We start from the raw sequence: 20,275 nt of genomic DNA on the forward strand, positions 1-20,275 counted from the left end.
ACATCCTATAATTACTCCTGAACACCAGTAGGTTTTCAGAATAACTGTAGATTTCCATACCTGGTGATCCTGAGTACTCAGCTTGTGCTTGGCTATCTGAGGTGGCTCAGAGAACAGTCATGACAGAGTGCCCACTCAAAGAGGTGTGAATATCAGGAGGTACTACTGTTGACACTCACACCACGTGGCAAGGTAAATCTGGCCCCTGCTTTTGGTTCTCTGTGGACGCTGGCGTGTTTCAGTAGGAAATTAATATTTTTGAAATTAAGCACTCACTCCTTCTTCCCTATACATATGCTAATTACATGACATGTAGGTTTCTCTCTGTAATCGTTTATATTCATATTCATGAACAGAGCTTCCTCCCTCTTGCCGTTTGGCTTCCATCGAATCTCATCTGCATTATTCTCAGAAATTGAATTAATTGTGAGCTAGCATGGAAGAAGAGTATATTAACTAAGAAACATTGATCTATAACTAAAAATTATTTTTTAAAATAATTGTCGGGGGTGTGGGTTTTGTTAAAGTTTGTTTTAATGTCAGGGTCTGCTTGCATTCAGAGCATTCACTACATCTACAAAGAAGAGGGTCTTGGCTTTTTACGCTGCTCCTGACTTCAGCTTGCTCTCCAAAGGCAGCCAAGGGCAGAGAGGGCCCTTCACATTCTCAGCAGGGGACCTGGCAGAGGGGAAGATGCCAGAATCATAGAGTTCTCGGCATAAATAGTTCCAAGATCTGAATGCATTCTTTCCTAACAATTGAATGAATGGGTTTGTTCTCCCCTTCTTTCTGGTGAGCTAACCTTGTGTTGTGTTGGTCTGTTCAAGAGCATTCTTCAGTGAAGATATTTGGGGTAGAATATAAATGTGCCCCAGTAAACCACATATGGGAATGTGATCTAGGGTTAGAACTCACAACTGCGGGGAGTTCGCAAGGCCTGCTTGTTGAAATATCTAGAGAAGTTTACCAAAAGGAAGAGTGTTTCTGTTTGGCTCAGAATAAAAACATTGTTTTTTGTGTTTGTGTGAGCACTCACTAAAATTTGTTCTGATGCCTGGGACAGCTCCATTAGGATTCTTTCCTAAATACTTTAGATTGCTGGTCTTTATTATTGTTTTCTGTATGAGGTATAATAAAGCCCAAGCTTTTATCTGTATATTAACTTTTATAACTGAAAATGAGAATAGGTACAAAAATCAAAGGCATTAAGATAGATCCTCCTGCACTTTAACTTTAAAAATGTTAGGTTCATGTAATCATTTATTTTTTCCCCAAATAATTTAAAAGGCTTCATTTGAGCCTTGATGGTAAATTGAACTAAAGATTTATTAAATATCAATGTGATCTTGAGGATAACACTGGCCACACAATTTATATGCCTTTTTTTATGCCTTTATTTTAAAAGTTACCGACATCATAAAAGGATGGTATCTTGATTATCATATAGATTGTTGGGGGCATTTCATCATTTTGGATGATGTAAAAATTTATAAGCATCAATTAATTATTTTCATTTTTGTCTATTTTGAAAGCCTGATTTTAACATCCTGACTTTTTGCATTGATTTTATTTTTATCATAATAAAGGTGTTGACTAGAAGACTTAGAAAGCCTGAAGAAGGTAATCATCGTCTGTGATATCCAAAGGGAAGAAAACTACTCTTAATATATTCATCTGTTTCCTGATATTTTATCCTTCCATGATAATGTTGATTTATCTAAAATTAGGATCATCTTTTATGTAGAGTTTGTATTCTGCTTGATATTCTCACTTACAGATACTTTGAAACTGTTTTTTAAAAAAGGCAGAGGGTGCAGAAATGTATCTTTTCAAATGGAAATATTCCTGCTATGTTATTAAATAAGAAAGCAGTCTTCGATTTTATCTCCTTTTTGGTATAAACAACATTATACTATGCTTGATTTATGTCTTTCCAGATTCTTTCTTATTACAACATATGCTCCATTCTTTATCATCTTTTTGCTTATTTGTGTTTTCTGATTGTCCTATGGTGGAGCACTGTTAACGTTTTGGACTTCATCAGTATAGATTGAAATAACAAGAAGCATTCCGATCTAAGAGCCTTTGTGAGCAGCTTTTTCTCGGGTCATTTTCTTAGGATAAATTCCTAGGCGTGCCATCACTGGGTCTAAGTGGTGAATATTTTGAGTATTTTGTACTCTTTGCAGTCTAATTGCGTTCTTCTTGAAAGTGAGTTTTAAATGTGTTTTCTACAAAGTAAAACACATTTATTCAGCCATTTTTGCCCTCATGTCTTTGCTTTATCAGGCTTTGTTGCATCGTTACTTTTCCCATCTTCCATAGAGTTCCTATCTCCTTATAAACCACGCATACTTTTTTCTCTTCCCCCACCTCCAAATACACATTTTTCTGGACAGCATTATCCCAGTGCTATCCAGTGGCTCCCACTTCTGTGTTCACTGACTCATTGGAAAAGACCGTGATGCTGGCTGGGTAAGACTGAAGGCAAAAGGAAAAGGGGGCTGCAGAGGATGCTGTATGGCTAGATAGCACTGCTGACTCAATGAGCATGAATTTGGGCAAACTCCGGGAGACAGTGAATGACAAAGGAGCTTGGTGTACTGCAGTTCATGGGCTCACAAAGAGTAGGACACAACTTAGTGACTGAACAGGAACACCCTGTCCTCAGCCTCACCACTCACCTTTGCCATCCCAGAGAACAGTGACCTCTTGTCCCTCTGGCCCCATGTACTGTGCCAAACACATGAAGATCACCTCCTCTTTGAGAATCTACCAAAATCAAAACATCAGATACTATCCTCAGATGAGGATTTTGTGAGTTTTTTGTTTCTATAAATTTAGTAGCTTGAAAAAATTAGTATAAAAAGTTGTCCTTGAATTTTCAAGCATTATTTTTTAGAAGCTGTTTCAGTTCAGTTCAGTCGCTCAGTCGTGTCTGACTCTTTGCGACCCCATGAATCACAGCACATTAGAGCCTCTCTGTCCAACACCAACTCTTGGAGTTCACTCAACTTGTCCATCGAGTTGGTGATGCCATCCAGCCATCTCATCCTCTGTCATCCCCTTCTCCTCCTGCCCCCAATCCCCCCCAGCATCAGAGTCTTTTCCAATGAGTCAACTGTTTGCATGAGGTGACCAAAGTATTGGAGTTTCAGCTTCAGCATCAGTCCTTCCAATGAACACCCAGGACTGGTTTCTGTTAGGATGGACTGGTTGGATCTCCTTGCAGTTCAAGGGGCTCTTAACAGTCTTCTCCAACACCACAGTTCAAAAACATCAATTCTTTGGCTCTCAGCTTTCTTCACAGTCCAACTCTCACATCCATACACGACCATTGGAAAAACCATAGCCTTGACTAGATGGACCTTTGTTGGCAAAGTAATATCTCTGCTTTTCAATGTAATATTTAGGTTGGTCATAACTTCCCTTCCAACGAGTAAGAGTCTTTTAATTTCATGGCTGCAGTCACCATCTGCAGTGATTTTGGAGCCCAGAAAAATAAAATCTGACACTGTATCCACTGTTTCGCCATCTATTTCCCATGAAGTGATGGGACCAGATGCCATGATCTTCGTTTTCTGAATGTTGAGCTTTAAGCCAACTTTTTCACTCTCTTCTTTCACTTTCATCAAGAGGCTTTTTAGTTCCTCTTTACTTTCTGCCATAAGGGTGGTGTCATCTGCATATCTGAGGTTATTGATATTTCTCCCAGCAATCTTGATTCCAGCTTGTGCTTCTTCTGGCCCAGTGTTTCTCATGATGTACTCTGCATATAAGTTAAATAAGCAGGGTGACAATATACAGCCTTGATGTACTCCTTTTCCTATTTGGAACCAGTCTGTTGTTCCATGTCCAGTTCTACCTGTTGCTTCCTGACCTGCATACAGGTTTCTCAAGAGGCAGGTCAGGTGGTCTGGTATTCCCATCTCTTTCAGAATTTTCCACAGTTTATTGTGATCCACACAGTCAAAGGCTTTGGCATAGTCAATAAAGCAGAAGGTGTTTTTCTGGAACGCTGTTGCTTTTTTGATGATCCTGTGGAAACTGTTTAGAAGAGGTTTATTATCAGAAATATAGAGACCCCAAATGAACGTAGAAAGTTCATTACAACTGGTTCAAGTATTTTTCTTACAAAAATATCTAAATTGCCTTTATATAGCACCACCTTTTATGGCCCAAAAGGGCTTCTCTGGCAGTGCAGAGGTTAAAGCGTCTGCCTGCAATGTGGGAGACCTGGGTTTGATCCCTGGGTTGGGAAGATCCCCTGGAGAAGGAAATGGCAACCCACTCCAGTATTCTTGCCTGGAGAATTCCATGGACGGAGGAGATTGGTGGGCTGCAGTCCATGGGTCACAGAGTTGGACACGACTGAGCGACTTCACTTTCACTTTATGGCCCAAAACCCAACTATGTGGATAGAAAGAAAGAAGCTCCACAGCAGCAGGCATGTTGGCCAAAATTACTTTCACCTCAAATGCTAGGGCTGTGGACCAAAAATAGTCTCATTTCCTGATACATTGAAGAACAGAGTTGGTTGATGAAAAATATTCCAACCAGATGTCCAGGAATTTGGTAACTGCAGGTACAAAGGAAGGGAGGGAAGGAAGGCAAATTGTCTTCTATGTATTAAAACAGTGAAAGTGTTACTCGGTCATGCTCGATTCTTTGTGACCCCATGGACTATAGCCTGCCAGATCCTCTGTCCATGGGATTCTACAGGCAGGAATACTGGAGTAGGTAGCCATTTCCTTCTCCAGGAGACCTTCCCAGCCTAGGGATCAAACCCAGGTCCCCCACACCAGGGGCAGATTCTTTACCATCTGAGCCACCAGAGAAGCCCATTATATAACAGTGTGTGTTTTTTTTTATTATTATTATGTGTTATTTCTCTTTGGCGATGGGTCTTCATCGACACATGTGGGCATTCTCTAGCTGTGACAAGTGGGGGCTACTCTCTAGTTGTGATGCCTGGGCTTTTCACCATGGTCACGTCTCTTGTTGCAGAGCCCTAGGGCTTGGGCTTCAGTCCTTGTGGCATATGAGCTTAGTTGCCATGCAGCATGTGGAATCTTCCCAGACCAGGGATCAAACCCATGTCCCCTGCAATGGCAGGTGGATTCTCAACCACTGAACCACCAAGGGAAGTCCTAATCCTAACAATGGGTTTTAAGTATTACGGATAGTCCATTGAGAGAAAGGCAGTACATTCTCCAGATCTCTGTAGTTGAATATCTGTGGCATGTTAGGCACCGTGCTGGGAGCTTTGAGGAATAAGGTCAAGTTGCAGGAGAACTTCCTCCTTGCCAATCAGTGTTACAATCAACTCAGGAGAAAGGCATGTGAACAGAGAACTACAGCGAAGGCAATTTAAGAGAGGGGCTTTTTGAGTGCTGTTAAGCTAATGCCTTTACATTCAGTTCAAGGACAGGCTATTTCCAACTGTGGAGGCAGAGGAAGATATTCTGCAAAGGAAGTAGCTTTTGAGCTGAGCCTTAGATGAGCTGATAATATCTTGAGAGATAAAGATGGCTAAAAATGTACATGAAAGGGATGCAGAATTCTGATAAAATTGAGCCAGGCATTTTGGGAAAAGCAAGTAGACCTATCTGACTGGTGTGGAAAGTTCAAACGGAAAAGGAATGAGAGAAAACCCTGATATGATTGGTTAATTAAACCCAGATCATGCAGGACTCAGACTCTCAATTGAGAGGCTGGTGTTTCTCAGAGTTGTTTCTGTTTTGACTCACTACATGAGCATTATGTTGAGATGTAAAAATGCAGACTCCTGGGCCATGCTGCAAGTCAGAATCAGAAGGCAGGCCTCTGAAATCTGCATCTTTAAAATTATCCAAAAATTTGACTTAGTGATTCCAGTGCACACTAAATTCCAGGGGTTCCCCTGTGGCTCAGCTGGTAAAGAATCCGCCTGCAGTGTGGAAGACCTGGGTTCGATCCCTGGGTTGGGAAGATCCCCTGGAGAAGGGAATGGCTGCCCACTCCAGTACTCTGGCCTAGAGAATTAAATGGACTGTATAGTCCATGGGGTGACGAAAAGTTGGACACAACTGAGCGACTTTCCCTTTCCCTTTTCCAGTGCGCACTCACACTGAAGCTGGTGAGCATCTGCATTGAAACGGTAACCAGGAAAGCAGTCAGTGACTGCTGTGGGCAGGCGCATGGCCAGCAGGCAGGGAGATTCAGCAGTGGCAGCAGCTGCAGGAGCTTGTGAGTCAAGCAGGAGGGGAGTCTGTGGAAGTGACTGGTGGCCAGAGGTAGTAACAGAGAGGAGGACTCATGGGGGTGGCACCAGCAGAAATATGTATAATAAATGAATTTCCCTGAACACCTCCAGGGTCAGTCTGAACCTCTAGCCCTCGGCAAAGCTGTGTTTAACCCCCACCTCTAACAGAAATGCTTATGCAAAAAAAAAAAAATGCCTGGACTTTCCTGAGGGCGTCTCACATGTGCTCATGAACCCATCTGAGTCCCGAGCGCCACGTTGTCCTGCTGGATGTCATGATGTGAAGACTGCTTTGCTGGGTCCCTTGCTCTCTGCCCAGGCTGTGACCCATGAGCACCTTGAACTTGCTTACTGCCCTCCAGGCCCAGTAGCTTTCTGATACTGTCCCATCAGCCAGTCTGGGAGATGCCGTTGTCGCTTTGAGTTCTGTAGTTCCTGCCCCGCCAGCATCCTTCCCTGCTGATTTGCGTGTCACCAGCATCTCTTTGGCCACCTCACCAGGCCAAACAGATACAGTGGATGATCTGGATGCTCCACTTATGTCCTGCCAGGTGGTATCATAAAGTACCCACATGGGGCACTGTGGCCTGAAGGGATGAGGAAGACTGGATTCTTCTTTTTGTCTAGCCCTCTGCCAGAAGGATCTCCAAGCAGCTCTCTTTAGCTCTGTGTTTTGTAGATGGAGGCAAAATGCTCTTTCATCCTCTCTAACTTCTTCAGGGCTCAGACAATAGTTCAGTGGGGCCGCCAGGATACACCCTGAGAGGCAGAACCTCCTATCCCCACTGAGAGAGTAGAGGCTTGTGTTGGGGTATTGAGTTCATTGTGCCTGGCCCTCCTCCTCCCCTCAAAATGTATGTTCCTCTAAAACACGAGACACCCTCTGTTCCCAGCAGGTGATGCTTTGGCAGGCCAGTGGCACCCTCCCCCCACTACTATATCTGACCAGTCCCCTGTGGAGGATACCATGAGATCACCTGAGATCCCCACTTCACATGGGGATTGAAAGGCAAATTGTGTTTGGAAGAAAAGAGACAAAAATTATTTCACTTAATTTTTTAACAGAGGCAGTCTGCGCTAGGTCGCTTCAGTCGTGTCTGACTCTTTGTGATCCTATGGTCTGCAGTCTGCCAGGCTCCTCTGTCCAAGGGATTTTCCAGGCAAGAATACTGGAGTGGGTTGCCATGCCCTCCTCCAGGGGTCTTCCCCACCCAGAGGTCAAACCCATGTCTCTCATGTCTCCTGTATTGGCAGGCGGGTTCTTTACTGCTAGCACCACCTGGGAAACACAGAGGCAGTACATTTATATAATTCAAAAGGTACACAGGGGTATCCTGTGAAAAGTCCTCCCACCTCCATCCCCTACACTTCAAGTGAACCTATTTGTGTTTAAAGTAAAAATGTACTGTATAATCTACCAGCTTTTTAAAAATGGAAAATGGTAGCATGCTGTTCTATACCATGCTTTTTACAATTCTATATGAGAGCTTCCTCATTCTTTCTACAGCTGCAGAGTATTTGTTTCTAGGGTTATATTTACCTACAGGTAGAACTTGGCATTTTCCCAGGCTTTTGCTGTTACAGATGATGCTACAATGGACAATTTGTAAAGAGCTCATTATAGACACAGGCAGGTGTACATCTCCATGGTCAAGTCCTAGGGTGAGATGGCAAGTCAGGTTAAGTGAATGTGTAATTTTTAGAAACATATCATGAGGTTCCTCCTCGTAAGTGTTGCGCCATTTTGCATTCATACAATTAAGAGACAGGAGTCCCTTTGCCCCCACCTACTGTTTCATCAACAGAATGCTGTCAGACTTCTGGATTTTTGTTAATGCAGATGGGTGAGGGGTACCTTATCAGCAGTTTGTGGGGGAGGGGAGAGACAGCTGGGTTGGGAACCTCTGGATGGCCAGAGCACTGCTTCACACATGGGACACGCAACACTGTTAATGAGCAAAAACAAAAGCGCCCACCAGCTTTCTTATTTTTGTCTAAAACGTCGTTTTTAATTTCATGTGTTAAATGAACAGTAAAACTGATTTTGCCTTGGGTTTATGGTTCTCTGGATATTTAAAAACATATTTATTTGTTTGGCTACACCTGGTCTTTGTTACGGCATGTAGGATCTAGCTCCCTGACCAGGCTCCCCCCGCACTGGGAGCATGGAGTCTTGCTTGCCACGGGATCAGCAGGAAGTCCCAGTTCTCTGGATTTGAATACCAGGATCGGTGTGAGTAACTGCCACCATAGCATGGGACAGCTCTGTCACCCCACAGAGTCCCCCATGCTCTCCCCTTGCAGTTGCACCCTCCCTCCCCCAGACCCTGGCAGCCACTGATCTGTTCCCCAGTCCTGTAGTTCTGTCTTTCAGAGAATGTCATAAAAATAGAACCATACAGTATGTTACCCTTGGAGACTGCTTTTTCCATTCAGCTTGATTTCCTGGAGACTTCATCCAAGCTGTTGCCTGCATTTGTATTTTGTTGCTTTTTATTGCCAAGAAATAGTCCATTGCAAGAACATAGCACAGTTTGTTTACCCCCTGAGTGACATGGAGGTTGTTCCCAGTTTGGGGGCATTATTAATAGAATGGCTGTAAACATTTGCATACTGGTTTTTGTGTGAATGTAAATTTTAATTTCTCCTCAGCTTAGTTTGATTTCCACTTATGATGATGAGTAAGTTTAGGTATATTTTCATATGTTTATAAGGCATTCATAGTTCCTTTTCTATAAAGTGTTCATTTCCTTTACTTATTTTTCTGTTTGGGTGTTGATGACTTTTAGACAAGTTGGTTAGGGGAGTTGACAGGCATCTGAATGAAAATAGCTGTTAGTTTAAAAAGGTAGGACCAAAGTTTGAGAGAAAAATGTCTGAAAACAAAAGATTTTAGATAGAGTTACTCTGGTAGAGAATGGAGAGATGGGGCCATGGATCTACACAAGCTCTAAATGGAGGGGAAAAAAGACAGCCTGAAGACAGAATCTGTGGGAATGCCCTGTTTAGGATCTGAAGGAGGAAACTAAGCAGGAGACCTCTCGGAGGTCAGAGAAAAGCCATGATGGTGCAGGGTAACATTAACAAAAGCTGAATATTGAAGGTCTACTAAGTAAAGGGTGTAAACCCACAGGGCCCAGTGCTCAGAAAAAGAAAGAACATCTCTTTCCCAGAATCCCAAGCAAAACCCTCCAGTTTTGACTGATTGGACTGGTGCAGGTCACATGACCATCCCTGGGCCAATCGGGATAATCAGGAGATACAGCGCCCTGATTATTCTACCTGGCTCATGGTGCTCCAACTCCCATATTTTCCAGAACTTCATGGATCCCCAAGGAGAGGTATGAGGCTACTGGGTCAAAGACAGATGCTGAGGAAACAGCCAGCAAGTGTCTAGTAAATGGGCTTTGAGAATTGTGTATCAACAAAGTTTAGTTTAGTCAGCAGTTGTGTTTCAAGGCGAAGAGGTCTAGGCAACAGGTGGAGAAGAACTCAGTTCAAGAGTTTGCCTCAAGTTTTGGTAACCAAGAAGCTTAAATGAAGGGACTGCTTCTCCCCGCCGCTTGCCCAAATAAGACAACACCCATGCATAATCATAGCACAGGGGATGGTCATGGGGACTGTGATCATGAAGACCACACAGCCTGAGGGGTCACTGAGGAGAAGGATGGCAGAAGTAACAGCAGGTGAAGCTCAGGGGTCACATGGAGGACATGCAGAGTACAAGGCTTCCTCTGAGAAGGCAAGTGGCCTTCCCATCCCCATACTCTTGCCCTTCTTGTATTCCTTCTCACCACTGCAATCATAAAATCTTGTCTTGTTGGTACCCAGTGAGAGCTATGTCAATGGCTTCATGTTGCTTTACAAAGTAGATTGGATTTTAGGACCCTGTGGACTTCCTGCCTGTGTCGACCCTTTGCTCTTCAGCACCCTAAAACCATCACAATCCACAAGCTGACCACTTTCCCTCTTCAACAATGGCAATCCTCTGTCTCTTCTCTAGACTGTAAGCTGCCCATAGTCATGGATTGTGATGGTTTAGCTCAGATTGGATCCTCTAGCAATGTGGCGCACAGCAGGGGCTCACACATGTGGACACTGGAAGGATGAATGGGTACCCTCTAATCTGAAAAATGCTCTAGCCTCAGTGTTTACTTCTAAGGTCTGATTCTCACTCATTGTTTACCTGAATCAGATGTCATTTTATTAGAAACTAAACAAAAGCAATAATGAATGAAGAATTGGGGGGGGGGGGAGACCAACTCTTTAGAATTCTATTTTATATTTATGGGGGAAAAAAGAGTGGGAGGGCAACATGCCAAAATATAGACACAGTTGACAGTAGGTAGCGGAAATAAGGATCTGTTTTTTCTTATACTTTTTGGTGCTTCCCAGATTTTCTACAATGCATATGTTTTACTCTTTGTTTTCCAGATTTTCCAATGCATTGAAGAAAGTGTTTCAATTTTTCAATTATCAAATTTCAAAATAACCCACATGAAACTGTAACAAAACCATAGCAAGCTTCTCATTCTCTGACTTAAATGTATTAACCAGTTGGTTATGTTGAGACTTCACCTAATGAATTTTGCTGTGAAAACACTAAGGAAGAAGAAAATGGAGGCCATTAAGGAGTTAAAAATATTGTAAACATGCCTTTAAGGAAGGAGGCAAAGGAGGGAAGGGGAGAAAGAGAAAAAATAGGGAAAGGAGAGAGGGACATGGGAAAAAAGAAAACCAGAGTCTAAAGGGTCCTGAGGAAGGACTGATTAAGCATCGCGCATGCACCCAGTGAAATATGTGCACTATCTGAAGCTCTGTCTGAAGATGGTGGCAGTGCCCAGATGGGCACGGTGGAACCTCGATACCACCACATCTAAAATACCTTCCCAGACCACCCCACATAAATGCGCTCCGTAAGTAAGGATGGTGCGCTTGCTTTTAACACGGCTCCCGCAGAAAGTGACTTCCTCCTCCACCCTCTGCCTGCCAAGAAAGGATGACACCATCTTTATGAAGATTATGACAATCCTTACGACTTCAGGTGCGGGTGTACTGGTTGCTCAGGGGTGTCCAACTCTTCGTGACCCCTGTGGACTGTAGCCCGTCAGGCTCCTCTGTCCACAGAATTCTCCAGGCAAGAATACTGGAGTGGGTTGCTATTCACTTCTCCAGGGGACCTTCCCAACCCAGCGAGCGAAGCCGCGTCTCCTGTACTGCAGGCAGATTCTCTACCATCTGAACCACCAGGGAAGCCCTGTGACATAATATTAAATAAAAAATAATAGATTGAAGGGAATTCCCTGGTGGTCCAGTGGTTAGGACTCAGTGCTTTCACTGCAGTTGCCTGGGTTCAGTCCCTGGTTGGGGAACTGAGATCCTGCAAACCACATAGTATATGGCCAAAAAGCAAATTTTTAAAAGTATAGAATGAAAAAAAAAAAAATAGGTTGAAGAAAGTGTGGTTATAGCCATGCATTAAGAAAATAAAACATAAAATTTATTCTAAAAGATGGAAAAACTGGAAGACATATCATGAATAGCAATACAATCATGAATAATAGCATGATTGTATTTTTCCTACTTTTAAAATGTTTAGAACCATACATTTTAAAAAATATATGTATTATAAGGGACGTCCCTGGTAGCTCAGTGGAAGACTTCACCTTCCAGTGCCAGGGGTGTGGGTTTGATCCCTTGCTCAGAGAGGTAAGATCCCATATGCCTTGAGGCCAAAAAACCAAAACATACAATAGAAACAATATTGTAGCACATTTAGGAAAGACTTAAAAAAATGGTCCACATCAAAAAAAAAAAAGTCTTAAACAAATAGTATTATAAAATAAATGTAAAAATTGTGTTTTAAACATCAAATCAGTTTTACTTGACTTGAAATTAATACAGCAAGAGCTCTCACCACTCTTTGCTCTCCTTCCCGCAGGATGTGCTGGGCGGCATCCTGATCACCGCCATCCTCATTGTCCTCACTTACCCTGCCTGGACCCTTATCGATCGCCTGGACTCGGCCAGTCCCCTCTTCCCCGTCTGTGTTCTAGTGGTGCCGTTCTTCCTGTGTTACAACTACCCCGTGTCCGATTACTACAGCCCGACCAGAGCGGACACCACCACCATCATGGCTGCTGGGGCTGGGGTGACCATAGGGTTCTGGATCAATCATTTTTTCCAGCTCGTGTCTGAGCCCACGGAATCTCTCCCTGTTATTCAGAACATCCCACCGCTCACCACTGACCTGTTAGTTTTGGGTCTGGCCAAATTCACTGTGGGAATTGTGCTGATCCTCCTGGTCCGTCAGCTTGTACAAAAGCTCTCGCTGCAAGTGTTGTACTCCTGGTTCAAGGTGGTCACCAGAAACAAGGAGGCCAGGCGGAGACTGGAGATCGAAGTGCCTTACAAGTTTGTCACCTACACGTCTGTCGGCATCTGCGCTACCACCTTCGTGCCAATGCTCCACAGGTTTCTGGGATTACTCTGAGCCTCAAACAGTCACTGGATGAGATATTCAAAAGTTGAGTGAGGAAGTCTTGATGACACATTTTTCTTTTAAAAAAAAAAAACTGTCCTTAAGTCACATGTCTAGTTTGCTAATATCTAAGATAAATGTTGCTGCTGTATGGCGGGGAAAGTTGTCTTGCAGGAACCACTTGCCTATAAGGGTCATGTCAAGGATGAAGCCAGGCTAAAGCCACAGTTGACCTCTTTTGGGGTCCCCCACCCTGTTACATGGACTTTGGGCCAGCCCTGGGCTGGCAGGAATTGCAGCCTGGCTTAGGAGTGGCCACAAACACCCTGGGTTCTGGAGAGCATGACCCAGAAAGCTGGACATTGGGTTTTCTTTTCAATTATGACCCTGCCCATCGTCGAGTCTCAGTGTTGGTCCGAGAGAAAGGGTGACGTTCCTTGGACGGGGTGACTTTCTGTCATTATGATCACATGAGACCATGCCAGCTCACAGGGAAAGAGTGCTGTAAACCTCCCCGGGAAACGTGAAAGGCAAAGCTGTGAGGTCCTAGGCAAGAAACTGCTTTCCCTATGTGTCCTGGTCTCTGTCAGGTGTGCATTGGACGGCGGGGCATCTACTCCTCCTTGTCTGTACACTTTGCAGGATTTCGGTACCATTTATTTCTATCCTCTTCTGAACCATGAACCCAACTGGCTGCTCCCAACTCACTTCATCTGGGTTCCTCTGGGTGTAAGGCTCTCTCCTGCATCAGAGTGACTTGGGACTAGCCCTCTGCCCTTCTTCAGCTTTTTTTGCTTTCTTACAAACTGGGAAGGCACTGTTGTGGGCCTGTTAAAGTGGATCAGTAGAAGAACAGGTGAATGAAATCCTTCTTGGGGCCCTAGACCTCCCTCCTGGCCACTGTTTCTTCATTACTACTACTACTACCAAGTCGCTTCAGTCGTGTCCGACTCTGTGCGACCCCATAGACGGCAGCCCACTAGGCTCCCCCGTCCCTGGGATTCTCCAGGCAAGAACACTGGAGTGGGTTGCCATTTCCTTCTCCAATACTTTTCCTAAATCCATTTTCTCATCTGCTAAATAGAATCAAGGGCCCCCTTTCCATGCCCCCCCACCTCATATCTTTTGGCAATTTTAAGGGTAATTAATGTCAGCCTCTCTTTGGAACAAGCATCCTTTAGACCCCAGGCAAGTCCTTATTAGACTTAGGAAGGTGATCATTAGGCAAACACCCTCCTGCAGGGGCTCCTTGAGGAGGAGGAACAAGAATGAAGAGGTACAGCTGAACAGCTGTCAACAGTGTTCTTAAAAGTGAGTGTCAATGGGCAGTTAACAAAGTGTCCTGTGGTGGAGCTCCTGAGCTGCTGAAGCCAATACTTTATAACTTCCTGTGTCCTCACCACTCACACACTTTGAGCGGAAATCTGCCGGTCTGGTCAGTTAGGTTCTTACCTCCTCATCCAGAGTGAAAACTGAACACCCGTTTGTCCTGATTTCAAAGACGCACCCTGGCCTTTTGGTTGCAATCATCTCTGATGTTTGACTTCATGCTTCCGACATTTTTCACAGTTAGAAGGCAGGGGTCAAAATGACTTGCCGTTTCCCTGTTTTTACATCATCCTCTGACCAGCATCTGTGGCACTCTTGTAGGGGGATGCCCCAGGTCACGGGCACCCCCACCCGAGACCACCCCACATTGCAGTGCACGCGGCACTCTCTATACCCCCGTCCCCGTGGGCTGCCAGACCTGAGATCACAGCCCTGGGTAATATTTAGACAAAATGATTTCAGTTGATTTCTCTGAAGCCAACGGGCAAAAGGATCAGCTTTTTCCACTTGTATCCTTGAGAAGGGTGGTAATTATTGTCATAGCAGTGGGTGTGAGCAATTCATTTGTGTGTGTATATAAATCTTACTGCCATCTCTTTAGTTTTAAGCCCCAACAACAGAACTGCAGTCGGCTGTATTGATGTATTCAAGGCTGTTATTTATACAATTTGGATTGAGGATGAAGATGGTAGCCATAGCTCAGTAAAGAAAGACTCACAGATTGGTCACTGTTTTGGTCACTTGTTACATCAACCAAAGAATAAAAAGTGCATATTGGTGAGGCCAAGCTTAGTTTTTGAGCGTGGCCTAGAATCAGGCAGAAACTGTTTAGAAAAACCATTTTAATGGCTTCAAACTGCAACACACACACACAGCCCTCCTCATTCACTTTACCCAGCCCTTCACACAAACACACACAAACCCCACCCCCACCTCCCCCAAGACTACACCTTCCATCTCTGATCTTTGGATTTTCTCTCTGGGGGTAGACTGCCCCCTGCTGGCATAGCCCTGTCTTGGTCCAGAGCCTCTGCTGAGCAGAAGTCTTAAGAGATTAAGTTTCAAAATCCAGCTCATCTTGATGTGTCCAGTCTAAGCTTAGAAGCTGTGGTCTGGCCAGCCCTGCATTTGGACGTGATGACGCTCGGCATCATCAGCCCCTCCGGGTAGAATGGCATGTGCTTTTCCTGACTGCCCTCCTGCCCCCAACCCACAAGCACTCTGGACCACGGCATTTCCTCTTGTGAGTGTCATTCTAAACAGCCATCATTCCAGACCAGTTTTGCCCAGACTCCCACCAAACCAGATCATGCAGTAGAAAAAACCACAGAGGAGACCATGAACAAAAACCCTCAACGACTGAAATCACCCCTCAACATGCCTGCAGATCACACTATAACAGAATTTTCTTGCCCAAATAGGCAACTCACGTTTCCCGAGTGTAACCAAAGCATGTGGTGTTTCAGGGCCATATGCTCTGGTTTTCTATTTTGGAAACCTTCAGCTGTCTTACTTATGTACTGTATGTAAATTTATTCTTTTAAAAATCATTTTTGTTTGATTATGATTTATTAAATGCTTTAAAAGCCAGTGTTCTGCTTCCTTGCAATTTTTTCCCCCCTAGATCCTCAGGGTTTATGGGACCTGAGTTGAAAAGAGGCGACAAAAATAAACAGTATCTATACAGTTCTCTGGGGCTTCCCAGGTGGTTCACTGGTACAGAATCTGCCTGCCAACACAGGAGATGTGGGTTCGATCCCTGGGCCAGGAAGATCCTCTAGAGAATGAGATGGCAACCCACTCCAGTATTCTTGCCTGGAGAATCCCATGGACAGAGGAGCCTGGTGGGCTGCAGTCCTTGGAGTTGCAAAACGAGTAAACTGCAGTAGATACGGTTCTCTAGCGCCGTCATGATCCAGCCACATGAGATTGGTGAGCACCCCGGCAGCCACAGGTATGATGAAAAGAAAGGAAGCAGTATGATGGCATGTCTCATTACCCTCCTTCAGCTCCTCGATACTGAAGAGCATCCTCTTACCATATTCGGAGATAAATGTCACTATATATTGGATAAGCAAAATGCTCTCTTTTTAAAAATTTATTTATGGCTGCGCTGGTCTTTGTTGCTGCATTTGGGCTTTCTCCAGTTGCAGAGTGGGGGCTACTCTCCAGTTGTGTTCGGACTTCTCATTGTGGCTTCTTCTGTTGCATAGCACAGGCTCAGTAGCTGTGATGCCTGTGCTTGGTTGCCTCTCGGAATGTGGGATCCTCCCAGACCAGGGATCAAACCCTGTGATGGCAGGCAGACTCTTAACTACTGGACCACTAGGGAAACCCAAGCAAAAGGTTTTCACAGGTGACTGCACTGTCTGCTGAATGAAATGGACATGACCCCACTTTACAGTCACATCATTGCAATGATATGCTCTCCCCTTAAGCATCCCTTGCTTTTTGAAATGGTATTGAAAGCTGACACTCTTTATTTGCAAGGCTAAGTTAGGATCCTGTTTGTACTTTGAACACTATGTTATTTCATAATACCTAATTTGCTGCCTCCCATAAGCATGTGAGGCTAGATGAGACCTCGTCTGCCAAATGGAGGTCTCTGCAGAGAGAAGACTCAGGCTCAGAAATTACAAACCAAGATCCAAAGTTGTTAAGGCTGTAGGGTAAAAATAAGCTCCCAGTGGGAATTGAGTTCTGCAACTCAACAGAGGCTCATAGGAGAGGTAATGTGTCAGCCAGGCTCAAAGAACAGATGGAGTTTGCATGGAGACGTGATGCAAAGTAGGTACAAGATGATGCTCAATGGTGAGGGCACAGCTTGCGAGGGACACTTCCACAACACCTCCAGCTCTTACAAGGAAGAGCCAGACCACACCTGTGGTGGTGTGCATGTGTGTGGGAGTTAACAGTGATGGCAGGGCTGGGATAAACAGTGAGCAAGAGGCTTTGATGGGGCAGAACCTGATCATGAGAACAGGAAGGGAGCCTAAGAAGCTCCTTAATTCTTTTCCTTGCCTCCACATGGGATAATCCAGAGGAGGTGACATCTACAGGTGATTTCAGTCTCTTCCCTCAAATATTCACCTTTGGGTGCCTTTCCCTCTGCTGTCAATGAACCTCTAGCTCCCACATCCTTTGTTCATCTCTCAGCAGTTATGACAGCAGCAAGGGACTCAATCTGTGTCCTTGGTGTCCACACCTCCCTCCCGCCTGTCTTTGCTCAGTTCCTTGAGCTAAGTCCCACAAAACTTTTTTTTTTAAATATTTTGCCATGATCCTGTCTCTTTGAGGGACCTGTAAATACTCCATGTTGTTCTTTATTGATTACAAATCATACCCAGTGGCTTCCCAAGTGGCACTAGTGGTAAAGAACCCGTCTGACAATTGCAGAGGATGTAAGAGACACAAGTTCAATCCCAGGGTTAGGAAGGTGCCCTGGAGGAGGCCGTAGCAGCCCACTTCAGTATTCTTGCCTGGAGAAGCCCATGGACAGAGGAGCCTGGGGGGCTACAGTCCCTAGGGTCACAAAGAGTTGGACACGACTGAAGCGACTTAGCACACACCAACTGGAAATAAATGATTACAAATAAAGCCCTGGTTCTCTAGTATGAGGTTAACCAGAACAAAGTGGAATGAGGGTGCAGACATATCTCATTTTAGGAAATAGATCTTTTCATAAAAGCTGCCTCTGTTTTGGTTGGTTAAGCTTGAACTTTAAGTGCACTACGGAGTTTGCTGCTTAAAAATCATACGGCAGCTCTTCATTTCTGTGAACATAAGGCTCCCTAATAGAGTCTTTAGGATATAGCGCACATGCATTGTTTTCTGCAAGTAGGGCACCCCTGCAGTGCTGCTGCTGCTGCTAAGTTGCTTCAGTCATGTCCGACTCTCTGCGACCCCATAGACAGCAGCCCACCAGGCTCCGCCATCCCTGGGATTCTCCAGGCAAGAACACTGGAGTGGGTTGCCATTTCCTTCTCCAATGCCTGAATGTGAAAAGTGAAAGTGAAGTCGCTCAGTTGTGTCCGACCCTCAGCGACCCCATGGACTGCAGCCTTCCAGGCTCCTCCATCCATGGGATTTTCCAGGCAAGAGTACTGGAGTGGGGTGCCATTGTCTTCTCCGCCCTGCAGTGCAGACTTGACTATTTACAGGATGCATGTTAAGAAGAATGAGAGCTCAATGTGGACCATGAACAGAAAGTTAAGTTCTTAAAACTGGAGCCTCGTGAGACAAGGGAAAGCCATACAAAGCCAAACCCCTTTTTCCTTTTCCACACCTGTCTACATGGCATGCAGAAGCCAGCAAGACAAGCGAGGATGTAGCTGGAGTTTCAGCTGGGATGCTTCTTCCCTGTACCCACTCAACACACTTGCTGGTCCTGCTCTCTTGCTATGACATCAGGGTCCCCGTGGATGGAGCACAAGCCAGATTCTTTCCCATTGGAGAGTTTCGAAGAATGTCAGTGTCTCCTTAACACACACAAAGCCAGCCTTAATGTGTTTGGGGTGGGGTAGGGTGACAGTTGGTACTGCTGTCATGCCATCAGCTGGCATCTGTGAGCCTAAATAGGAGCAGAGCCTCCTGGGCTTCCAGTCCAGTGTCTGTCTCCTGGGAACTAGATGGATGATGCCGTGAGAAGGGAAACTGCATAGGGCACACTAAACCCAGATCATTTTTATCATCTGAACTAGGTACCAATAAAAATATTTGGCTGGAAGACTTTTTCTTGTGGGGGGAATAAAATCACAGCTTAATATAAATTTGTTACAAAGCCAGTCCATCAATTCTGCTGCCATTCAATCGGTATTAGTATTTTCATCAGGGTATTTCTGTTTTATCTCAGACATCATAGTTTTTTCACTGATATTAATTTAAAATACCCATCTTCCATGTCTCTACCTGTTCAGTCTTTCCTCTGGCTTCTTAAACATATGGAAGAGAGTTATCTACTAGTTTGATCAGCTGTCATTTTTAATTCTTGAAATTCACTTTCCTCCTTATTGGCTGTATTGGCGACTTCACCTGCCTCATAATTTTTTATTGGATGCCAGATACTGTGAAGTTGAGATTCTTGGGTGCTGGCTATCTTGTCTGACTATACATATATTTAAGCTTTGTTCCAGGATGCAATCCATTCCTTGAAAATCGTTTTGATTCTTCTGGGTCTTAAGATTTTTTAGGTGGAACTAGAGTGACATTTAGTCTCGAGTTGTTCTCCCCACTCCTGAGGCAAGGCCCTTCTGGGTACACTCCCCATCATGGTTTCTGAAGTTTGCTAGCTCTGCGCCTTGCCAGTGTGGTGTTCAGGTACCTAAGATAATACCAAATGTGGATGTTTATAGTCTTGTGTGCTTTAGGGCAGGTTTCTCATGGTCCCTAAGACTGTTGTTTTAGGGGGAGGCATAGGGAAGTTGACCGGAGCACTGCTTACTCTTGCGGAGTTGGAAACAACAGAAGATTTATCAACAAGCACAGCTGCCCAGATTGTGGACATCCACACAAGAGACTTTTGCATGATATAAAAGAATGAGGTAGGTCTAAAGGAAGGTACTGGCCTGGAAAAATGGGGCATATTAAGTGAAACGTCATGAGATTACACTATGGAAAGTAGAAGCCAAAACTTGTTGCAAACCAGTAAGCAGAGCGTGACCCCAGAACTGTGAGCATGTATATGGGTCTGACTGTTCAAACTAAGGAAAATGTCAGGAACAACAAACTAAATCGTTAACAATGATTAGATAGAGGATTGCAAGAGGAAGGGTAGATTAGCTTACCCTTACTTGGATGGTCTTACTTGGTATAGTTTTTTAAAGTAGTGAAGAGTTCTTAATTTTTTGTCTTTTATTTAAAAAAACATGTTTGGATAAATAGGTAAATAACACAAAACACTCAGATGTGGGTCCCACATCCCTCTTACCAGGTGTCACAAATCCACTTATTGCCGTGTGACTTCTGGGCACATTATTAATTTCTCTGAATGTCAGCTGTTCTCTTCCTGTAAGTCAGGGAGAATCCCTATTCTAACTCTGACCTACAACTGTTAAACCAAAGAATTAATGCGTTGAGACAAAAATCACATGTGAAAATACTCAATAAACTAGAATAATGCAGGAAAATCAGGCTGAAGAAATTATCTGTAAGCTAGAACAAAAATCAATTATATCTAACTTCCCTTTTAATATGAGGGCTCCCAGTTTTTACTAGGCAGGTGT

At 44.3% G+C, this 20,275-nt stretch overlaps 1 protein-coding gene across 2 annotated transcripts in view; it reads left to right on the forward strand.

Moving 5' to 3' along the window:
- Positions 1-15,644, forward strand: part of SGPP2 (sphingosine-1-phosphate phosphatase 2) — a 155,715-nt gene extending 140,071 nt beyond the window's left edge. For both annotated transcript variants that reach the window (XM_069574663.1, XM_069574664.1), the window contains one exon: positions 12,186-15,644. In XM_069574663.1, the coding sequence (XP_069430764.1) occupies positions 12,186-12,737 (552 nt within the window). In that variant the 3' untranslated portion in view covers positions 12,738-15,644. The remainder of the gene's footprint in view (positions 1-12,185) is intronic.
- The last annotated feature ends 4,631 nt before the right edge of the window (positions 15,645-20,275 follow it).

This window comes from Ovis canadensis, chromosome 2 (assembly GCF_042477335.2).
Source record: "Ovis canadensis isolate MfBH-ARS-UI-01 breed Bighorn chromosome 2, ARS-UI_OviCan_v2, whole genome shotgun sequence".
Taxonomy (NCBI): Eukaryota; Metazoa; Chordata; class Mammalia; order Artiodactyla; family Bovidae; genus Ovis; species Ovis canadensis.